Genomic DNA, 25641 nt, shown 5'->3' on the forward strand with positions numbered 1-25641 from the left:
TTGAGTCACAAATGTTTATCGCATTTAAAAATAAAATTAGGCAATTTAATTTTAAATACTACAATTTCTTTAATATAACCTTATGACAATTCAGTAGGAATGCATGCAAAATTGAAGAGGTAAAAAAAACACAAATCCATGTGACCTACATGTTGCTTTTTTTTTTTTAAACTTTCTTCTCTATCTACTTTAAGGTGTTTATAGATCATCACAGAAGATAATAAAACAACCAATTACAAACAATAGAATAATATGATAAACAGAGCTTCCATGAATACTTTGGACATCTCTGCAAACCAAAATGGACAGCTCCTTAGAATTACAACATTACTGTCCTATCTGTACTTCTTTTGGGGGGGGGGGCTGAGGCAATTGGGGTTAACTGACTTGTTAGGAAGTGTTAAGTGTCTTTAAGGCCAGATTTGAACTCAGGTCCTCCTGATACAGGGCTGGTGCTCTATGCACTGTGCCACACCTAGCTGCCCCCATACTCTTTTCTAAAGAGAGAAGAGAGCAAGAAAGAAAATACACCAAAACACAAGTTTTAGGATCCACTGAAGTTTGAACTCCTAAGTAAAAAAAGTTCAAGACAAACAAGATTCAGAAACTTTCCAGACACATCATCTCTTCTCAGAGAAATCATGCTCTCCAGAATACATCACCAACCAACTAATCAAATAAGAGCGCTCCCAAACTCATTAAAACAGAAAAGCAAGCAGTCATGCTTGTTTAATAATCTAGATGTCCCAAAAGCTTTCACATGAATGTCTAATTAATAATAAATTCATCTTCAGAAATGGAACCTAAAAAGCAGATTTCTATACAGATAGAATGTAAACTAGCAGATTATTTTATATTCATTTTAAATTCACTTCTGGAAGTTTAGAATTATATGCCTCTATAAAAGAAATCAGGTTGAAAATTATTATTTTTAAAATTAACTAAGCAGCAAATTAATCCATCAGAGTGAATAATAATGATCCTTTATTAACCTGTGCTTATCCAAATGAATACCTCTTAGCCTAAGATAAATAGAATTCACTTTCTAAATACAACTCCACAAAGAATAATATAAAAATATTAAGTCAATCATCATAGAAAATGCTAAAAAATACCAATTACAAACAATAGAATAATATGGTAAACAGAGCTTCCATGAAAAATCCTTTGGAAAACACTAGTCTTGTGCCAATTTACCAATTATAAAGCAATTAAGTAAAAGGATACCAAATTTGGCAATATTAAATAGAAACAAGAAATTTATTCACTTGATAAAGTCATAATATTTTGGGACTACCAGTGGATGAAACTGAATTTTATCACTCAAAAACATCTGATACTTCCAAACTGTATCATAATCTCTGAAATGCATGTTTCTGTATTAATACTAGTTATGCATTTGAAACAAATATCTCTGGTTTTTAGAATCCCTGAGAAAAATTTTCTACCATGCCACCCTAAAGTCACAACATAAGCCCTCTCTACCATCACCACCCCCTTCCTTTCTGAATCCATTTTGTGTGTGCTCTTGCTTTTTAAAATGGAAGTTCAATTATTTGCATGTGGCAGTAGTTAGCTACATAACAGCTTTAATTAAATCACAGTACATATGGGAAGATACACTATCATCAAAATTATGCTAATGATCTAAAGAAGTGGGTTTCCTAAATAATGAAACTTAATAGTTTAAATATCCTAATATTAAATTGACACTTCATTGTTTAAAGCTAAAAGGCATGAATATTACTTTAAATATTTAATTTACATGATGGAAAATTATTTTTGTATAACACCCTTTCAAAGACTTGTTCTCTCTAACCACCTGACTGGGCAAAATTTTAAGCAGGATATCAATTTAATAATATTTCTCAATCTACACAGGGATAGGTGATGTCAAAACTATCAAACCTTTCAATAAAGAAACACAATATTAAAATGGAATGTTTTTCAGAAATTTATGCATGAGAAAATTTGTAGCTACCAAGAAAAAAAGACCTTGGCCACTGCTTAGTTTACAAGGTGGATAAAAGGGGGCAAATATCAGCATAGCTAGGAAAACATAATTACCCAGGATTCTTTGGTTCACTGTCTCGTGAACTTCCTCCCTTCAGCTTTCTAACCAGCTTCTCACTGCTGCGTCTAATTGAAGCTCGAAGTTTGCTAAAGGAACCACTGCGCTTTAAAGATCCAGTGCCATCCTGAAAAAGATGTGAACAAATGTGAAGCTGCCAAGGATTCCACCCTTCCAAGCCTCTCCCAGCTAAAACTGAATGAAAATATTTCATCCCACTCTTGAGCTGTTCTTGGTTGTTGCAGGTTAATGGTCACTACTTCCTGTCAGTTTTCTAAATGATTTACTTCATTTGCAAGTAGACTTTAATGCCTGGCAGATCTAACTATTTAAATGTTTAAAGGTAATCCATGATCCTGAAAAGACTTGTAACAAAAAAAAAAAAAGCTTATTCACACCAAAATAATGACACCTAAAGAGAAAATTTAAGGACATTTCTGTATTAAGACAGAAAGGACAATACATAAAAATTATAAAAGAAATAAGGAAGCTTCTAGGAATACCATCAAAATTCCACTTTAATTAAAATGTAGTCACTAGGTCCAACAAACAATGTAATACCTAAGACATTTAGGCCCGATATAAACAAATTACTTCCAATACTTCAATCCAAATCCAAATACTAATCTCATGAATATTCATTTAATGAACCTCGTAGAATGATTTTGTTAAATACAGATTATGAATGCTATTGTCCCCCAAAAAACTCATTCTAGATACGAACAATAAATTAGCTTTCATATATAATAAGGAAATATCAAATCTGAGTTCAGCTTTAGAAGTCACAATTTAAATATTTTTGCTTGATTAAATTTCTACCTTTCGGGTATAAAAATCAAAACCACATAGCAAAGACTTGATTTTTATTCACAAAATCAATCATTTAGTAAGTTTTAGCAGTAACTATCTACTACTTCTAGAAGCCATACAGTTTTGAAAGAAAGGAAGAATACCATGAAGCAGACAGACACCAAGACGTAGGTCAGTTAGAGTGAGTTTATTAGAAGTTAGAAAGACAAAGATACACAAATCACTGAACACTTAAAGATTAGTAGAGAAAAGCATATCTGCCAAAATTTCACACAAAGACTAAACAGCAATGCTACTTTAGAATAATCAATAAGTGAAGACATCCATAGTTCCATATTGATGTTAACCAAGTTATAGGTCTCTAAATACAATTTAAAGCACTTGGAGCACATGCCTTACTTTTACAGTTTAGCAATTCTCAAAAGGTCACCATCATGCCATTTGAATAATACTTTGTGTGATACTTTTAACTACCTTTTTTTCATAGTGAACAGCTAGTCGTTCTTATTTTTTTTAACTCATGTTACACAGTAAATGGTTTTATTAACACATTTTGTAGTACTAAATACCTATCTGGTAAAGCTACACATGTACAGAAATAAACCTCCAAAGAGAACAACAGCACTGAAAGGAAGGGCCAATATACACAGAAGTGTAGCTCTGACAAGAATCATAGAGGTTTGCTAAAAGCACAGCAGTCAGTACTGGAGAGAGAAGTTAAAGCTTGACGATGGAGCACGCCCGTCATGCAGGAGACAGTATAAGAATCACAAAAGGCATCTAGGCCTGTTAGACAGAAATGAAGAAAAGAAAATCTGAATGAAACTGTTTAAAAATTTTGTTTGTAAAAGTTTTCTACTTAAAAAAGCTTTGCTTACAGTATTTCTAGGTCACAAAATCTTTTTTTAAAAAGATATTTGAATTACTTTTACCTATTACTGATGTTTTAATATTAGATATTCTAGGCATGAACTATTGTCTATACTTTTAATCCATTAACTCCTAATATTAAAATAAAAGTAAATCCATTTTAGCCTATGTTGAAAATTTTCTTAAAATAAAATTCATAATTATACATAAGAGTGACTGCAATGAAAAACCCTATGATTTAAAATAAAAATCTAAAAATATGAAAAGAGCACTCATTTAAGTTTTAACTTTTGTCAGAAATATTTTCTTAGCTATTCATTACAACAAGGGAGAAATTTTTTTCTTCTGTAAACGAAAAGCATTTATATTCCTTAAGAAACTAACAGGCAAAATGACAACTCTAGGAACCAAAGTTCCATTGATCTTAATATTTTAAAATTATTTTAAAACATTTTAAAAGATAAACACAGAACTGATAAAAATAAAATGAGCTATAAAATTAGAATTCCCAAAAGAAGAAATGTGTCATTGGTCTCTATAATGGAATGAAACAGTCAGGGGCAAAAAGCCCTAGACAGAGTCAAGAGACTTGAATTCATTTGCTAGCTCTGACTCACCATGGAACGTTGAGCAAGTCATTTAACCAGCCCGAGCTTCATTTTCCTCATCTTTAAAATGGAAAAATAAAACTTGTTACCAACTCCCCAAGAATGTTGGGAGGACAAGAAACATAAGTAAAGCTCTTGCTGTTCTTCAGGGGAAAAGTTCTACTATAATTTTAAAATATTACATAAACAATATTAATTCTAATTCAGTCACCTTTAAAAAAAAACTGAACCATGAAGTAGTTCTGTTTCTAACATTTCATAACTAGATATTCAATAATATAAAGCACTCCATTTGGAAGAAAAGAACTTGGTGTTTAAAAGAGTGCTGACCTGAAAGGCTCTCATTAAGTCTTGGCTGACATGTCCCCCATCATTTCCTCACAAACTACCCTTTAATGAAGTTGTTGCTTATATCTGGGACTTTGTGCTTGAGACTAATGGTAAAGGACCTACACAGTTTACCTAGTATTTCAATGCTTAAGAAATGTTTACTGATTGACACATTAGTTACAACATAATTATGACTAATGTCCTGAAGAGCCTTCAGAAAGTGTTTTGCAAACTGAAAATACTTAGTGGAATGTGAACTATTATTATTATGATGTGCGTATATAAAAATCTACATAAAATGTTATATATATTCATACATATACATTATAAATACATTTATATTTATAAAGTTATATTCTGAGTCTAATGTCATTGTCAATGAATACCTTATAAATAACTACAATCAAACACCTTGAATTCTAAATAAAAACTCTAAAAATGTTGTCTTTCCTCTAGCTAGAAAATTAATAAAACAAGGGAACTCTATTAGCCAGAACTCTTTAATCAGAAAGAAGTCCCAAATCATACTGGGTACTAGGATATATCTTACTAAATTTTATTTTTAGGTGCTACCCCCTACCTACAAAGAGATAGTTACAGAAGGAAATAGAAATAGGAAATTGTGGGTTCTTAACTTCCATTTCTGATAGCTAGATGAAAAATAACACTTTTAGTTCATAGAATATGATAAATAAAATTCAACACGTTCAACTGTAATAATCTAATATTCATGGTAAGGCAAGTCTGGAAGAGTAAGCTTTAAACATGATCACTAAATTTTATTCATAAACCATCCCAAAAAGATTGCTCCATTATTACTTGTACACATAAGGATCTGCATGCACATTCACATTTTATGTGAAACAGCTTTCCAGAAATAAGTCCAACTTTATATTCAGAAATTAAAAGTAACTGTAATCAAGACTATTTGTTTACATATTACTCTAAGAGGATCAGAAAAATGGGACATTGAAAAAGCAAAATAAACCTGTCTTTTTAAATGATTGCCTTTCAGAACTTTTTTCAAGCAAGTTACATATTATATAAGTAAACAATTATAATCTCAAGTTCAAAAACCTTTTTTCCCCCAACTCAATAATGAGATTTATTTAGATCTTAAAATCTCACAAAATAAGTTATACAGTGTTAAAAATTTGGGTTTATAATTCATCTCTATGTAAGCAGATACAATAAAAGAGTACTCATTACATATATTAATTTTATGTTCTAATTTCCATTTTTTTGGCCATACGTAAGCCATTTGTTTTCATTTTGTCTGAATAATAGTGTATGTGGGCTCAAAAGTTTACATATATATTATTAAAGGCTTAAAATATCCCATTATTTCCTACCATACTCTGGTCTCACCACTCACCACTCATCACCTTTACTGGTGGAGGAGCCATATTGTCAAAATATGATTGACCAAGTGGACAATATCAAGTTTATATAGTGAAAGCTTAAAGTAACATGATGGTATTTACTGCAGCTTAAAGTGAATTAACCCAAAGTACAATGCACCTGGAATGTATTTTATCAAAGCTGTTGGTCCACTTAGAGAATAAAGGGTCAAGAATATTGCCTCTGAAAAGAAAAACACTGTATTAGTTTCTGATAAGAGGAGTTTACGGGGAGGACAAAATAACACCCAAATATTGTACTGCCAATGGTCCTAAGTTGTAGAATGAAAAAATTTGAAAAGAATTGGAAAGAAAATAGGAATGCATTTAAGAAGATAACCATTCTTTACTCATCTGAAAATTATAAGGATAACATTATTATGTATAATTTCAGCCTGAAATCCCAACTGACAGGCAAGATATAGCCTGCTCCTCCAGTAAGGAAAACTCCCATAATGCAAAAACAGTGATAATGATGATAGAAATAATGAAAGTTAAATAATTTCCAGTCTTAAAGTTATCAGTAACTTTATCAGCTCATTTTCAGGCTTATATATGACCTAGAAATACCGTCTCAGTAGTTAAGAACTTCTATGAAGAATATTAAAATCTACACACTTACTTTTATTAAGCAAAAAAAATTTTATTTACTCCTAGAAAAGCATGCAAATAAAATAGCATATTATAGGGAAGAGTACAGTACACAGTTCCATAATCAAGTGGACAATATTAAAAACTACTCAAATATTTTCTTTTGGGGCCACTATATGACAGATGTGAGGGTATCAAAATGGATGCTGATTGATTGTCTTGGCACTGAGAAAAACAATGCCAAGGAAATGCCAGCCAAACACAATGATGAGAAAATTCACCCTGCAATTTCTGCATGATGGATTTTATGAAAATGTCCTTTAGAATAATCTCTATCAAAATGTCTTAGATATATAAGATCCTTATAAATAAATGGAATCATGTAGTAAACAAATTAATATGCTAAATCAAAAGGAAAAATGGTTAGAAATCCATCACTAAATCAATGTGGCAAAAACTTCTTTACAAAACTGCAGTTAATTAAACTGCACCCCTTTTCTTGAATATGAAAAGTTCCTGGCATTACAATGTAGCTTTTCTTCAAGACAACACCTGGACACATTCTAGCAAATCCTACAATGAAACACTACCTCCTGATGCATAAAACTCAAAAACAAATAGATATAACTTAAAACTGCTATCATAAACATTCAATAGGTAAGAAGAATATGAAAAGCCACATCTGGCTTCTTTCAGAATACAAGCTTGTGATGTAAAAGGGTAAAATGAATTTCAAGTAATATAATGCTTTTCACAGATATTAAGGGTTCCAAATATGTCAACAGTTTCTTCAGATTCAGCATATAAGATTCATTTCAGACATTCAAGTCTTGAGTTTTTAGAAATTTGATTGCTAAAAATCTAAAACCAACTCTATTCAAAAACTAAAACTAAAACTATGGCACCACAACACTTTTTTCCTATAGGAATTGGCATTTGGATTAAAGTTAATGTGAATACAACTCCTTACATGATATAAATGCACCCTTCTGGAAAGCCATCTCTCTCAAATGGAGAAAGATGAACATTATTTTTAGATTGAGAACATGTATAAAGAAAAAGCAGTCATTTGTACAATTTAATTTATGAATTGATTTTTCTTTAATATAAAATGATTCAACTGAACAAAATTCATAGCAAATAAGCAGTGAAATAAAAATACTTAAGATAGTAATAAAAATGAGCAAATAAAAGCAAATTTAAAACTCCTAATACTAAAATGAACCTATATGTTATGGATTCTGTTCTAAATAACCAGGACACTCAATCAGCATTTAACTGCTCATAATTAAGCCCAAGCTTTCAATTCCTAAAAACAAAATTATCATTTCATTTCAAACTGGCTTAAATGAGTAACAAATTGAAATAATAACAAATGTTAATTAGCAAAAGGCAAGACTTTGTTTTCTTAATTCTCCTTTGATTTTAACAATGACTAAATCCAAAATAAATGAACTAGAAAAACTATTTTAAAAAATGCTAATGGAAAGAGAACTATAAAGAAAGCAGATTTTGTTATAGCAGCTAACTGCCTACATTATACTTGTAAACTGTGTACTGTACTTACCCCATTCCATTCTACGCTCATACTCACTTCCTCCCCTCCATCAGGACCACTCTCGTACTTTACCACATCAACATTGAGACTTTCTCGGCTTCTTCTTTTTTCTATGCTCTCAGGGTCATTTAGTACTTCAGCTACTCTTTGTTTGTGAACATTGTCAAGACCCTATGAGCCAGGCAAGGAGAAAAAGGATTTACATTTCAGCACTAAAATTGTACTTGAAAATTTCCAAGATGTAGAACTTCTACAATACATAATTAAATTACTCAGTTTCCCACCATGAACACCACATTAAAGCATGACTGAGAAATCAGGAGTGATGAAAATCAAAGACAGGTGAAATGAACAGAATAAAATGAATATTTGACTTTGACTTCGATTTAGGATGCTTATTCTGTTACTAGAGATGTATAACTTGGAGAAGATCTCTAATCTCTCTGACCCTCTATTTCATTATCTCTCTCTAACATTATTTGTACTTCTACTTATCTCAGTTATAAGACTCAACTAAGAATGAATATGAAGCATTCACTCTAGATATATCATCTATCAATTATCATTTGTGTACCACTCACACCTAGTTAACTCAATTTATATTATATTATTAATATTCATATTATATTATTAAATCATATATATTACAATATTTATGCATTTGTATTATATATAATATTTATATGTTAATTATCACAGAAGGAACTATACTACTAGAATAAAGGTAAAATGAATGCATATCTACATTTCAATTAATAGCAACTTTATAACTTTTTTCAATTTTTTGTAAGCAACATAATGCTAAAATGTTCATTTTACATGTGATAATTTTAATGGAATTTTAATTAACTAGTATCTGTATGATCCTATTTTAGGTTTAAAAGGGAATTTAATTCAAAAGAGCTTATATAAAATATGATTACTTGTCTATTTTAATGATTCTTACTTTATTATAAAGAACAAATCACATAATGTCTACTTCTCTAAACATTCTACTAGCAAAAAAGGAATATATTAGGAATCAAAGACAATATAAAAACAAAAAATCTCAATAAAAAATTTATAAGAATTACAATAGATTGTATATCTTCTACTATGTATTGTAGAAGAAATACAATAGATTGTATATCTTTTTTGATTCATCTCAGAAACACAAGAATGGTTGTTATAATATGCTGGCATTTAATAATAAATATTTATTAAATGCTAGATTTAATGGCTAATATTACAAATAATTTTAACACAATTCATAAATTAGGGAAACAATCACTGAATATTAGAGGCAGAAGAGATCTCATGGGTTATATAAATAACCATCCCATTTCATAAAGAGAAGTGACAATGTTAAGATGACTTGTAAAAGGTTATTGGTAAAATACCCAACACTGTGTGACACCAGAACATAGGTCCAGTACACTATTTACCTTTTCATATTATTTATAGCATAAACCAACCTACTTGCTTCTAAGGCAATTTTAGCTCAGATTATCCCTTCTATAAGGAATTTGAAAATTATGGAGAACTTTGGCAATTAAAAAAAAAAAAGAAAGGAAAATCAGGATATTTATGACTAAATATCTCATCATATTTAATTCAATGACTAACTTTCTTTCTCCTAAGTATGTTTGAAAGAGAATTGGATACCAGAACAATGCAGAAATAAGCCTCAATATAAAATGAAGATTTTAATTATAAAAATTAAACTAATAATCAAACAACAGATATTTTACTTTTATAATTTTTTTCTAAATAGAACATTCAGAATATTTAATAATAATAAATGATGATAATAAGTATTTAGGTCTGCCAAACACTTTACTATTTCATTTGATCCTCACAATGACCCTGTGAGGTGGGAGTATCATCCCAATTTTACAAATCAAGAAACTTTAGTAACCAAAGGTTAGGTGATTTGCATGGTTAGTCTGAAGCTGGATTTAAACTTTGATCTTCCAGGGTCCAGTGCTCTATCTACTGTCCCAACTATATTAAAAGTCTGATGAACATAAAAACTAAGAACATGGGGGATTTTAAATTTACCTGTTTTCGAGACCTCATGGCTGCTTCCTCTAATGTTTCAGCAGCTTCAAATTTGCCTTGACGTCTGTAAAGTGCTCCAAGGTTCTTTAAAGTAGTTGTCACAGTTGGACTGTAGAAAATTAATTGATTCACAGATTTAGAATATAATAGAAAACAAAAGGGTATGGTTCCTAAATATAGTTCTAAAATACATACAAAATTTAATTTGCAAATTACTAAAGTTATATTCCTAAATTATTTGAAAATTGGTAAAGATTTTTGGAAATTTCACCTTTCTCTAGAAACTCAAATCTATTTGTGATCTAAATTGTGGGCCATACATTTAATATTTAAAATTTTTAAAAATATTTTTCTCAGCATTGTATATAAATAATTTACGGTTGGCAAAACAATCAAAATGCAAACACTATTATTTAATGTTTGAATAATCTAGCACATTGAGTTTTGGACATAAAATACTTCTTGGATTTAACTATATACAAGATCATAAAAGTCAAATCAATTCAGTAAACATATTAAACTTAGAATATGCAAAATAGACCATCCTATAAGAAGCATTTAAGTGTCTACTATATGACAGGAATGTACAAGACAAAGATGTCAAAAGATAAAGATGAAATAGCTTTTTCACTCTAGGTTTATGTCAGATAGACAATAAGTATATTTATACATACATACACATATATGTTGTATAGATTGCACATTGTACATATGTGAAATAAACACAAAATAAATAGGTCATTTGAAAAGTTAAGCCATTAATAGGTATGGGGAAGGGGAGCAGAGTTTTAGGAGGATCAGTAAAGGCTTTATGTAAAAAATAACTTTAGAATTGAATCTTTAAAGAAACTAGAGAGGAATAGGTGAGGATGCTAGAAAATTTCCAAAATCTAGAATTCTTTTCCCTGCAATAAAACAATACATTTTTATAACATAAAGAAACTTACTTCATTTCCTTGAGAAAGGAGTGAGAATGACTTAGAAACTGTCAAATACTTCTAAAATGGATCAAGATTGGATGAAAAAAATGTGGATATAGCAAAGCTCAAAGGAAAGGCTAATGAGTGATGGCAGCAAAATAATGAATGGAAATAGTGGGGAGAGGGATACAAAAAAGTATATAAAAACAAAGTACACAAGAGGTTTATACATTCTACTTCAGGAGATACAACACAAACACAGGAAAATTTGACAGAACACTAGAAACAATTTGGGGCTCAGAAAAATTTTTCTTTAAAAAATAGTACCTTGGATGAGCCATGAAGGAAATTAGGCATTCTAAGAGGCAAAATTGAGAAAAGAATACACCATAATAAAATGAAGACAGACTATATAAATGCAGTGATAAGAGCTGGAGTGTTGAATTTGGGAGAGTAATTCAGTTTAGCTAGAAGACAGATGTGATAGAGGCATAAAAGAAATGTTTGCAAAGGTAGATGAGAGCTTTAAATGCCAAGCTGAGAAGATTGTATTTAATGCTTTAGTAAAGGCAAGGGTATTCACATAGTGAGGCCTATATTTTATGGATATTATTTTAGCTGTAACAATCTAGTTAAAGGATGACAAGGGCCTCAATAAGAATGATGGTCATATGAGTGAAGAGAAAGGAAAGGTTATAAGAGATGATGAGGAAACAACTACTAAGACTTGGCAAATGAATACAGTGGGAAGGAGATCAAAGAGTCAAGGATGACTGAGCATTGAACCTTAGTAAAATAAACAGTAATTAGGAGTGAATTTAAAAAGAATGATAAATTCCATTTTATATTCGGCAAGTTTTGATTGGTATGGGAACATTCATATGAAGATGAGCAGCAGGCAGCTAGGGATTCAAAAATGACCCTGGGCAAGTCATTTAACCCCAAATGCTTCACAAACAAGCTTAAAAACAACAACAAAATAGCAAAATTTGGGCACAAGCTATTATATTCAGCAATTGCTGAATAATATGTGCAATGATATAATATTACAAAAGTTATAAACAAAAATAAAATACAAGGAAATAAGAAAAATATGAAGAGATAAAAAGAAACATGGAACCACTACTAGACATACGACTTCAACTACACAAAAAATATGTGTAAAGATAAAATTTCAGAAAAAAAAGTAGGATAAATAAGATTTTTTTGTTTGTGTCTTTGCTTATAATTTGTCAATATATACAATATAACAAATTTAGGCTTTTGCAAACGTTTTTATTCTTACTATGATTAACAAAATTGCTGAACTTCAGGATGCTTGTTTTTGTCTGAAGTTTATTAAATTTATAATTTATTAAAACCACCACCACCAAATTGCCTGTGTTATCCCATCAAGTTTCATACATCTTTTTCTAACTTTCACTGCTAAACTTCTATGAAAAATATATTATATTCACTTCTTCTGCTTCTTCACCTATTCATTCCTTCATCCCTTGAAATCTGGCTTTTAGGGACAAGTGTCCTGAAACTACTCTTGAATATTGCCAATTATATCTTAATTGCTAAATCCAATATCAGTTCTCAACCTTTCATAACATTTCTAAAACTTTTAACACTATACATTCCAACACTGATCTCTTAGTTCTCCTCTTTCCTATTTGACTATATATATATGTGCCTTCTTTAGACTTCCATACTGACTCATCTCCTGCCCCATAGTCTAAGTGTATCCCTTAAGATACTTTTTTCTTCTTTTTGCTTTCATCTATTGCATGAGGAGTCACATCTATGCTGGTGACTCCAAAAGCTTTATATCTAACCTTAATCACTCTTCAACTCCAATATTATGGAATCTCAATTGCCCAATGAATATCTCATCTCTCTAACTTTTCAAATTTAATGTCTAAAACCAATTTATCAATTCCTTCCCCCCACTAAATTTTACTCTAACAAATTTCTCTATTTCTGCTGATGGCACCATTGACTTCTTGTTGGTCCCTCAAGATCTAAAATCTGAGATCTTTGATTTTGTTTTGTTCTATTCACCTGTCCATATCCAATCAGTTTGTCAAGATCTGTAGATTCTATCTTCATTTACCCTCCCCTTTTCTCTACTCATACTTCCATTAACCTATTTCTGTAAAGGACAGAACTCTGGAGAAGTATACTTGAAACAAGGTGTTAATTCAGAGGAATTAAGATAATCATTCTATAGTTTACATGTACTTAGTATAGTTCTACAAGTTGACTCCCAGAATAGGTGTCACCTATTCTAGATCGACACCTATGATGATATACTTGTAATAGAGTATATAAGAGCCAGCAAGGACTGGAAGAGATTCATTCCATCTTCAACAGCCTCATGGTAGCTCTCTTGCATTTCCTCCACTGAAATCAAGACCCATTCCAGAAGGCCTCTAGAAAGCTAGCCCCGGCCCCAGATGAAGAAGACAGACTGTGAAGGAGATAAGAAAGACTTTGGACTTTATCCCTGACTATTCTCATGGTGATTATTCTGCTAAAACGAAGGCTGGTCCCAAGACCTCTAGAAAGCTAACTAGAACATTACATATTTCATATCCTCAATAACCCTCACCTGGATACTACTGCAAAAATCTAATTCTCTCCCTATTTCTAGTCTCTCATTTCTCTAATGCAGGGCTTCTTAAACTTTTTCTATTCAAGACCCTTTTTCATCCAATAAATTTTTGTGCAAACCCAGATAGGTAGATATGTAAAAAAAAGTATGCAAATCAAGTAATTGCAATTCATAATAAATCATAATTCCATGACCCCCCACACACATTCAGTTATGAGACTCCATATGAGGTTGCAACCCAGTTTAAGAAGCTTTGCTCTAATCTACCTTTTCCACAGCTGCCAAAATAATCTTCCTGGGGCAAAGATTTAATTCCATGTTCCTTGTACAAAAGTCTTCACTTACTAATGCCTCTATAATAAAATAAAAATTCTTTAACCCATGTTTAAGTCCTCCTACAAGTTTGTCTCAATACACTTTTTCTAGAATTATTTCATGTTATATCTCATATACTCTTCTTCCCAGTCAAATTATGCTACCACCTATTTCCCAAACACTCAAATACTGTTTGCTGTACCCCATGCCTAAAATACATACCCTCCTCATTCCTGACTTTTTGATTTCTCAGGTTATAATATGGTACAATGGAAAAATGCTGTCTTTCTAGACAATGTTTCTAGTTTCTAGGCAATGAGTTCCCTGCATTAAAGAAATCACAGGACCAAGCTAAAATATGAACATGTTTTTATGTCCATATTCACAGGAAGTTTTAAATCCTGACTTTGCCATTTACTATCTATTAAGAACAAGTCACCTTCATCTCTTCTAGAATTCCTCCTCTACAAAATTAAAGGATTAAACTAACTAAAGTATAAATCTGATACTATAATTTATGTGCAATGCTTAGCTCAGATGCCACCTTCCCTATGTAATCTCCTCAATTCAAACTTTCTGAGTATTTTGTAGTATGTCATTTTCTACTTTGTATTATTCTTGTAGGTGCTGCAAAAGATTTTAGATATGCAAAATATAGCACCAAAACTAGAAGGTTTTGTTGCTGACATGAATTTAAAAAAAGAAAAATTTCAGCCAAAAGGATGACCCTTTTGCTTTCTATTTGTTCTGGGTTAAATTTAATTAGACACCAAGCCTTAGACCTTAGAAATTTCTAATCCTATACCAATAGTTCAGGATAAAACAGTATGATCTCCATGGCAGAGAAAAGAGGTTAAAAAGGATGTTTTAACTTGGGATATGCGAAACTGCTTTTTAAAATAATTTTGATAAACATACCTCTATATAAAGTTTGTTATAATCCTACATATTTTATTGTAAGCATTTAAAAACATCATGAGTCAACCAACAGGCTTCATGACACAAAAATAGCTTTAAGAATCTTGTTGCTTAAACAGAGACAAATTTAGGCTGGGAGTACTTTGCTTTGTTTTTTTCTAAATTGAGTATCATGGCTCAAAGTTAGCTGCCACTAAAAACCTATCAGCATGCTTTCACCCTTTTTGGGGGGAGACTTTAAAGTTACTATACAATAAAGCTGGAGTTGAAGTCATCAGTACTACAATGTTTACAATTTGAATTCATAAAATGCTTTTTCTTTGAACTACTAGAACTCTAGATAACTAGTTAAGAATAAACTCATTTCTGGAAGCAATGAAACATAGTTTTTAGTAAAAACAGACCCACAGAATACTTGGAATAGATTTTTAGAGGAGATCTCATGCTACAACTTTGTATTATGTCTTATTCCCCCTCCAAAAAAATTCAGGGACTGAATCATTTAAAAAAAAGTTTCTCCATTTCTAATGCCTTGTATATACTGGGCAATCTATGTTTGTTTCACTTTCAAATACCAATTTAATGCTGAGGAAAAATCTTTGAGATGATTAAAGTATAATGCTTGAAATATCTCCAATAACTTCAATTGTATGTTAATATAAAACACACATACCTATCAACTTTGCAAGCTTTGTACCAGCCTCCATACTCCCCGAAAGATGTCCCATCCTTTTGTTTTCCCTAAATTAGAAATGATATAACAATTAATCTTGAACTCATGCAAAGAAAATCTTTAACAATCTCAAAAAATGTTATAAACTTACTTTGCATTCTTCTCTCTCCTCAGCATGCATCCAAATGGGTTTATTTTCATCTGAGGGAGAGGAAAATCAGACATTAACTAAACACAACAGAGAACATTGTTATAATATTACAATGACTTCAAAAGGCATTCTTTTTCATGAGGGAACAGACAAACAGCAAGCATAAATAACTATTTAATTTTATATTATACTTTAAGATTTATTACAAAGCAATTTTCTCATAACATCCCTATGAGGTAGGGAGGGAGGAAAAAATGGAAACTGGTGGTAACATAAGTGATAAGTAATCATAATTACTCACTTCTGCCTTTTGGGAATCCTTTATTTTCTTAAAAACACTATATAAGTACCACATTCTACATAAAAACCCTTCTCTGCTCCTCCTACCCTAAAATTTATCTCATATTTATTTGGGACACATTTTGCATATTCTTATTTACATATGTGTATTCTCCCCTAACTGAATTAGACTTAGAATAAAGGTGCCTTCATTTGTCAGTGTAGTCACAAAACCCAGCATATATTAAGCGCTTAACACATTTTTGATTAATTAGCTGTTTCTATGGACCTCTTATTACAAAAGTTGGTATTCTAAAGTCTGCCAGCTTTTAATCAGAATTCTGCATGAGAGGATCACATAATTAAAGAAATATTCTTCAAGATATATCTAACCAAACCCTCTCATTTAATAGAAGAGGAAAGCTGAAACAGAAATTAAAGGTCACTAGTAGTAGTAAGTGACAGAGCTGGGATTGAAACGTCAGTCTTTTGAGACTGCATATGCAGTAATTTTACCCTTAAACCAAGGAACTTAATGTGGGGTCCCCCAATGGAATTCTGTGTATAGACTTCAAGGAGTCCACAAACTTGGATTAGGGGAAAATATGTCTTTATTTTCACTAACTTCTAACTGAAATTTAGCATTTTCTTCAATTATGAATGTAAACAACCAAAATTATGCTTTAAAAAGTTCTATAAACTTCAGTAGTGTACCAAAGAAACCCATGACATAAAAAAGCTTAAAAACTCCTCCACTAAAACATGCTGCTTCTACATTGTTCCTACCCTATTACACACACACACGTGCACACACACACACACACACACACACGCATACATGAACACTTTAAAGAGAGGAAATATATCTTGAAAGTATAGATAATAGTGTTACATGGGGCAGACAATATGATTTAAGAAATGTTTGGCTGCAAGAAGACATATCCAAATAATATAATTATTAAGCCATGGGATATTTATTTTGTATATCAAATGAGTTATCTTTACTAGTTTTGTTATCATAGTATAATAATGATATGGTCATAATTTGAGCTCACCACTGTGGTCATATTTACATGACAAAAAAAAGTTCAATTGTTGATTTTCTTTCAAACATTAATTCTTAGGCAACAAATCCAAGTTATACAATTTAAATGAATGCATAATAAAACACAAAACCCAAGCAACCAAGGTTCTCAATATGATAGGATTTCTGGCTACACTCTAGCTATTTTCAGGAGAAAACGAAAAGAAAACAAAGGAGAGAATTAATTTCATATCAATCATTTATTTTTTTTTTTAAATCACAACATTTCAAATATATCCTAAACCTTCTGTAAAATGACCGCCTTTTTGAACTCCTTACATGAAGAATCAAGGATCTGAAGGAAAGTGTATCAAATCACAAGGATTATGATCTAGAAGAGAGAGGGATCAGAAATCACAATGCAGTTAAACAACAGTTTTTGAGTCAGCTGCATGCAGTGTCATTTGGGTCAGCTGCACAGTCAGAAGAATAAAAAACTGTTATCTGTACAGGAGAAATTCAGAGTTTGAATTTTTTGTAAAAGCAAAGATTGGAAACAAAGTAGGTAGAAGCATTGACTGAGGAATGGTTAAACAAACTGTGGTACACAAATGGAATGGCATCTTACCATGCTGTAAAAAATAACATCTGATAATACAGAGATTCAGGGAAATATCTACATGTATTGATGCAAAGTGAAGTAAGCAGAGACAAGAAAACAATATACACAATTACTCCAAGATAAATGTAAAGTACCTCACAGGGTATAAATAGTAAATGTAATAAAATTAAAAAGATCAAACATGACTTAAATGAAGAGTTATGAGAGTACACATCCAACTTAGCCCTTTGGGAAGATGGGAGATGTACAGGAGCTGCACTCTACAAATTTTCAGATTTTTTCAATTTGTAATCAACTGTGCTCAATTTTCTTGGCCTTTAAAAAATATTATTTATTATATAGGATGGTTCTCTGGGAGGGAGAGGAAATACAAGGGAAAACTATGATGTAAAAAAAAAAAAAGAACACATCAATAAAAACTTTTTTAAAAAATAAAACTGTTTCAGTGTGTGATAAAGTCTAAGATGTGAAAAACCTTGGAATTTGTCTCAAAGTAGTGATGGAAAGCATCGGATTTGTAGAAATTGATGAAATGGAAGGTACAATGCTTAAAAAGATAATGACAGTAGAAAGAATAAAATATCGTACACAGCAACAGCAGTATTGTTTCAAGAATAACTTTGAATGACTAAGTCCTCTTGAATATTATGAACACTCAATTAATCAGAACTATAAAGGAAGATGCTATCCATGTCTAACAAAAGAACTGTTAAATATAAGAAAAGAAAATTTTAGAAGTACTGAAAAGCAAAGCAGCTTTGAAAATGATATGCACTATTTATTAATTAAAAAAAAAAAAAAGCAAACAGTGAAACAGAAGTTTATGGTTGTATACGATATCTTCTTGTACTATTCTATGTATATGGAAATGGTTTTTTAAATTTAAGTTCAATTTTTAAAAGAAACGTAGAGCAAAAAAAAAGGTAATAATAGGAAAGTTAAAATGAGGTCAGAAACTGAGGTGGAATTAAGACTGTAAAAACCTGTCATTGATGTGGTCTAGAACAGTGGTCTCCAAACTTTTTTTTTTTTTTTTAATTATTATAGCTTTTTATTGACAAAACATATGCATGGGTAATTTTTCAATACTGACCCTTGCAAAAACTGTTCCAACTTTTCCCCTCCACCCCCTCTCCTAGATAGGCAGGTAGTCCCATACATGTTAAATATGTTAAAGTATATGTTAAATACAACATTTGTATACATATTTATACAATTATCCTGCTGCACAAGAAAAATAGGATTTAGAAAGAAAGTAAAAATAATCTGGGAAGAAAAACAAAAATGCAAGCAAACAATAACAGAAAGAGTGTAAATGCTATGTTGTGGTCCCCAAACTTTCTGATCATGTACTTCCATCAGTTAAAACAAAACAAACAAACAAACAAAAAAAAATGTGCATGTATTCTCAATATGTATGCATATTACTTGTATCAGAAAATTTGTGAGCATTTATTTATTTATAAATTATGTACATATAATTAATGAACTAATAAATATGTATAATATAAAACTTATACAAAAATAGAAGTTTAAAAAGAATAAAATAATATTTATCTTGCAGTCAATGGGAGCCACTGGAGTTACTAAGTTTAGGAGAGGTATGGTCAGAACTATCTTTTAGAAAAATCCCTTTGGTTCTATGTAGAGTAGAGGGTGTCAACTCCACTGATAATGGCAACAATCCCCAATTCTGTTGGAACTCAATTAAATGAAATTGGGAAATATTTAGCAAAATGAACATACAACAGAACACAGATAATGTTAATATGTGGTTTTCTAAGTCAATACATGGCCTGCAGGAATCTTTATGTACAGCTGAATGGCCTCCTTTTCTATTTGAATTTAACATCACTGATGTCTATAATAGATAAGAAAAGACTAGAAGCAATGTGGTTTATAAGAGCTATAGTTATATAGATAAAAATATTATATAGATAAAAAAATTATATAGATAAAAATAGATAAAAAAGGTTAATTTGTTAAGAATTTACTACCCCTCTTAAGGTCATTAGTGATTTTTTTCAAAAATCACTGGTGGAAACTGACACTCATTTTTTAAAACAATTATTTAAAACAGCAAACTCTATTGTATTACATTATAAATGTAAGTAAATTTCTTACCATCTACAGAGCCAAACTCTCTCTCATGAGCTCGAGTGAGAATCTCCTTGTATAATGTTTCAGCCTGCTTGAATTTCCCTTGCTTCAGATAGCATGATGCCTTTATATAAAACAAAATATAACAGGCATTCCTTAGGCAAAACTAAAATATATCTGAATGCATATACCTAAAAATTAAATTATTGAATGGAACTCTGGTAAACTTTTAAACTTCACTTCCATGTACATACCAAGTTATTTTTTGTTTTGGCCACATTGGGGTCATCTGGTCCCAGTTTTGTTTGGTAGATCTCAAGGGCTCTCTGATAATAATATTCTACCTCCTCATACTTTCCCTGGTTCTGGCAGAGTAAGGCCAAGTTATTTAACTGTTTCGCAACATCTGGGTGGTCTTTCCCCAAAACCTAAGAATAAAAACACATAGTGTATTAGAAAATAAAAATTCCTTTTATGCTAGCCATCTAAATTTTATCAGTATCAATTTAAGTATTTTTATACATTTATTCCTTCCAATTTTTATTTTAAAATTAAACACCAAAGTGCTTAATATTTGACTACTTTCTAAAACTCTACTGTATGACTCCATGATAAAGATGTCCTTATGTAATTTTATATTATAATGGGCCCTTTTTTTCTCCATATCCAGTTCTCCTTATATCACTATTAATCAATTTAACATATATGTCAATGCCAACTATAGAGATAAATAAAAAGAAATAAAATGATATAGAAACTTATTTTTTTCACCCTCTGGAACGCTCTGTCCCAGAAATTCTGTTGACAACTCAAATCCTTTAGAATTACATATTTTTTAAAATTATACTACCTAATATATTACTAATAATATTATAACATACTGATAATAACACTAATAATATATAGTTAATCTTTTTGAACAAATAATTATTTTGCTATCAAGTTTCTTAATATAAAAATTTCTTGATTGCAACATTGTATAAATTTTAAAATGTATATTACTATTGACAGTCACTCTTTCCACCTCTTAAACTCTTCTGATTATTGATTTTTCTTTAAAATCTTTTCTAAAATAAAGCCAATTCCTGAAGACTTACGTCTTCATACTTCCTAAACATCTACCTTGTCCTAAACTGTTCCCCATTCTTATATTCCCATACCCAGTATTTGGAATACACTCCCAAGGCTTTTTAAGGACAGTCAATTTCATAATTTACTCCCAGTGAAGAATCCGTAATGAAACACAGTATCAATGCTGGGGATCTATGAACATTTTTTAAAATCCAAGAAAAGCATATAACTCTCAAGATATCACAATGTACTCTTTCCTACCTTCTCTCTGATCTCCAGGGCTCTCTTACACAAAGGCTCAGCTTCTTTGTATTTCCCTCTTTTACCATAAAGCACTGCAAGATTATTCAGAGTTGCTGCCACCTATCAAAGTTAAAATCAAAGTATTAAATACAACAAAGCTGACCAAAACTAACATGTGAAGTTATATTCTAAATATACAGTGGAGGACTCTTAACTGGATAAAAGGATACAATTTTATTTTAAATACTTAATAAAATTTTTAAGAGCAGCATTTTCTGCTTTAGTATACTAAAGGAATATATCCAATATGAAACAAATATTACATATGTCCAGAAACAATAAGAGTGCTCACTGTAAATTATGTAAAGTACCATATTATTGAGCATAATGAATAAATCATAATGAATAGAATGATCTCAACATGATATTTTGCTAGAAGCAATACAGCAAAACAAGAAGTACAAATTCATGGGCATTTAGCATTGATTTAGAAGGGAGAAAATAAGTAACAATACAACTTTTAGAATTTTTTTCACAAGTACATGCGGTTTGATTTAGAATCAAAAATGTGGTACTTGGTTCATTTTGTGTGATACATTGTTTTAAATAGATTACATGTGCATTTAGATATGGCAAATATTAAAGTGAAGAATATTGAAGACTTTTAATTGGTAATTAGTAAAGGAAGGGCTCCTACCTTTACCACCTAATGAATAGACAGGTCTTAACCCTTTCCTGTTGAGTTTAATATTAAAATGAGTTGAATAAAGCACAACAAGGCAAATAATACATCAAAGGGGTTGGGGGGGGGGGGGGGGAGAAAAATACAAACCGCTGGATGATCTTTGCCCAAGGTTTTTTCACGGATAGCCAGTGCATCATTTAGTAGATTGGCTGCATCTTTGTATTTATTTTGATCTCTAAATTTAAAAACAGACATTAACTTTTATAACTCACTGAGATTTTTCTCAAATGACTTTATAAGTTGGGTGATATCAAGAAAAACAACAAACAATAAAAAAAAAATCAAGGTCCTAACACAGAAGGTAAGGCATATGCAGCTCAATCTTTCATGTCTGTTGAAGGTGCTAAGTTTTCTTGGGCAATATAGATGTCACTCCTGGTAAAATCACCCAAATTCCCAGAGTTTTTGCTGCAATGACTCAGTTTCAACATCAATGATTAGAACTGATCTCTAATCTTAATCACATTCCTCTATCAAAGATCATTAAGGAAAAGTAACAGATGTGACCAGTAAATGGAGTACAAGTCCCAATGGACTTATTTCTATATAATGCCATATGGGAACACAGTTAATATTTCTGAGTCTATTTGTATAATTAAGAGAAAACCAACTCAAAATTTGTACATGCCAAATGAACTTTTTTGCCACTCAGCTTTAGAATTATCTGCACTATTATTTTGTATATTTATATGAAAAACTATTTCATGAAAATAAACATTTGGTAAGTTAGATTTTTTAAATTTAAGATTTTTTTGGTTCTGGTTTATCTTTTTAACAGTTCCTAAAATTGAAAGATAAAACAAGACAAAAACCTAACACTTATTTTAAAATCTAACTTATTAAATGTTTCTATGAAACACTTATTTTTGCAAATACTCATTTTTGCAGAAAAATATTAGAGCAAATAATAAATATGCATAAATTCACTTTAGTGAACTACTAAAGAGAGGGAAGAAATCCTGCTATGAGTAATTTCTAATCCCTCTCTATTTGACCTCAGGGCAGGTCTTCTTTCCTTTTGGGTTGTGTGTTTGGTTTTTGCCATAAGTTAACATGTAAAAAAAGACAAGACATTAGGATCAGTTATTCTTTGTATATCAAATTGAGTTTCCAAAGCACAAAGATTATTCAAAACATAAATTAGAAGAATACAAGGATAAGTTTATTTGTTTAAAAATATATCTTAAGAGGTTTTTTCCCCCTTTAATTTTTTTAACAAAGGCACTATAGAAATGACTACAGAAACACTCACCTGTATACCAGAGCCAAGATATTGAGCATGGTGGCAACATCAGGGTGATCATGACCAGAAGTCTTCTCAAGATCTTCTAGTGCTTGTTTGCATAATGGTACTGCAACCTCATATCTACCTTGGGAAGCATACTGAATAACGAGGTTATGAAGAGTTCTAAGCCGTGCTGGAATTTCATATCCTCCTTGTTGGGCAGCAGCAGCCGCACTGCTATGCTGCTGTTGAACTACAAAAAAGATGGTGGTTAGTTATAATTATTTTTAAAAATTCTTAATCCAATCAAGAAAACAATCATGACAATAAACATGATGAGGTAAGAAAAGCTGGTTTGCTGGAAAAACTTAGATGAATTAATGCTGAGTGAACAGAATCAGAACAGCAACATACACAGTTAACAGTAACATTGTGCAGTGATAAACTAAGATCTTAGATCTTTTCAGCATTGCAATGATCTAACACAATACCAAAAGTCTCATGACCAAAATTCTAACTGAATCCAAAGAAAGAACTACAGACTCTGAATGCAGAGTGAAGTATTATTTTTACTTTTTTGTGACTTCTCTCTTTTGTTCTGTTTCTTCTTTCACAATGTGACTATGTGGAAATGTTTCACCATGATTGCACACATATAACACATATCAAATTATTTGCCATCTTGGGAAGGGGAAGGAAAAAGAAAAGAGGGGGCAGCTAGGTGGCAGAGTGGAGAGAGCACCAACCCTGAAGTCAGGAGGACCTGAGTTTAAATCTGGTCTCAAACTTAACACTTCCTAGCTGTGTGACCTGAGGTAAGTCACTTAATCCCAATTGCCTCAGCAAAGAGAGAGAGAGAGAGAGAGAGAGAGAGAAAGAAAAGAGAGAAAAATTTGGAACTCAAATTCTTATAAAAATAAAAATTGAAAATTATCTTAACATGTAATTGTAAAATAATATTCTATTTCCAAAGAGAAAGATACAGAGTTCAAGAATAAAGACAACCACCCCTCTCTATCCCCCAAAAGAATCTAGTTTGTTTTACATTTAATCTTATCCCAAAACTTAGTTCATTTGATTTTAAAAGTCAGTACCCTCAAAATATTCTATAGTAATCTAAAGATGTCACACAAAATAAAACAGAACCCTATTATCATGTACAAAGGCAATTTAAGTAGCTACTGCAAATACAATTGTTCCTTTAAAAATCAGTATTTTCTTCTTTTTATAATTCTTCTATTTGCAACTTATTATTTAATGAAAAGCAATATGAGGTCAAGGAAAAAGGGCAGAATATAAGTCAGAAAGATGAAGCCTATGTCCTGCCTCTGCCACATACTTATAACTGTGTCACCACAAGCAAGTCACTTATAACTTAACTTATAACCTTTTCATACCACAGGCAAAACTTTCTAAGTGAAACCTAAATTCATGAAATACAATAGTAAAAGTTTCTAGACAATGAGTTCCCTGCATTAAAGAAATCACAAGACCAAGCTAAAATATGTACATGTTTTTATGTCCATACATAAAAACTGTAATTATATGGGTATATCAAATTGATTTTTAAAGCAAAAAGGCAAAAGAGAAAGTCAACTCTAAAACACCTACCCTATGGACTACAGTTTAGCTATTTATAAGCTTTTGATTCACAACTAGTTGTTATAGCACAAAGATGTGGCCTTGCTTCAAAAAGTTAGAAAATTTGCCTTTAGGAGGACCAAGGCTAGGGCAATCCTTTACTATAATTCCTCTTACAAAGAACTCTCACTGTATAAGAGTAATTTTGAGGTCTTCACCCTCCCACCCCCCCCCATAAGCATCACACAAACTGGGTAGCAAGAGAGTTTAGTTATGGAGATCACAGAGATCCCTGCAACAGAGCTGTTTGATTAAAGTCTCACATCTTTAGAGTCCCTTGACACAGGAAAATGGGAAAACAGCTTTAAGGTATGCTTAATCAGTGATGTGTTTTAATATCACTGAATAATTATACCAGTCTTAAGTGTGGAAAGTCAAGCTGATTTTATAAAAGGTATGAAAGAAAAATAGCTAATTTATGATATTGCATACTGTGATTAAAAGTGCATACTATGATTAAAAAGAGCTAGTTTTCCATATACATAGGCAAGACAAGAAAGAAAATCAAATTAACAAATGCTGAAATATCCCTGAAAAGAATGCTATCTATTCACACAGATACAACTCTAACGAGTCTGTCCATGTGATATGAAAAATCTAAGTATTATTTTACTTTATAACATAGTCATCTTAAGCAATGATTCTCCACTGTTTCTCCAACAAAACTTACTATTTTTCACACAACCTTATGATAGATAAAATAATTTGATTTACTAATATCTAAAATGAGGAGTCTAGACTAGATGACCTCCAAGATCACTTATCTCCTATGAACCTACAAGTACTAGCAACAAAATTTCTTTGATAATTATAATTTCAAAATTAAAAGCCATATTC

General features: G+C 31.2%; 1 protein-coding gene across 14 annotated transcripts in view; it reads right to left on the reverse strand.

The window, feature by feature from the left end:
• The window catches only part of KLC1 (kinesin light chain 1), a 61472-nt gene that overhangs the window by 15874 nt on the left and 19957 nt on the right, over nt 1-25641 (reverse strand). For 4 of the 14 annotated variants that reach the window (XM_031953165.1, XM_031953160.1, XM_031953161.1 and 1 more), the window contains exons 5-14: nt 23191-23416; nt 22026-22113; nt 21212-21313; nt 20134-20307; nt 19904-20003; nt 15855-15904; nt 15704-15771; nt 10279-10387; nt 8248-8409; nt 2068-2198 (exon numbers count right to left, since the gene is read on the reverse strand). In XM_031953165.1, the coding sequence (XP_031809025.1) occupies nt 2068-2198; nt 8248-8409; nt 10279-10387; nt 15704-15771; nt 15855-15904; nt 19904-20003; nt 20134-20307; nt 21212-21313; nt 22026-22113; nt 23191-23416 (1210 nt within the window). Of the gene's footprint in view, nt 1-2067; nt 2199-2571; nt 3668-4368; nt 4420-4787; nt 6274-8247; nt 8410-10278; nt 10388-15703; nt 15772-15854; nt 15905-19903; nt 20004-20133; nt 20308-21211; nt 21314-22025; nt 22114-23190; nt 23417-25641 lie in introns of those variants that run through there. The other 10 variants (XM_031953163.1, XM_031953164.1, XR_004232084.1 and 7 more) reach the window with 9 other exon arrangements.

This window comes from Sarcophilus harrisii, chromosome 2, assembly GCF_902635505.1.
Source record: "Sarcophilus harrisii chromosome 2, mSarHar1.11, whole genome shotgun sequence".
NCBI lineage: Eukaryota > Metazoa > Chordata > Mammalia > Dasyuromorphia > Dasyuridae > Sarcophilus > Sarcophilus harrisii.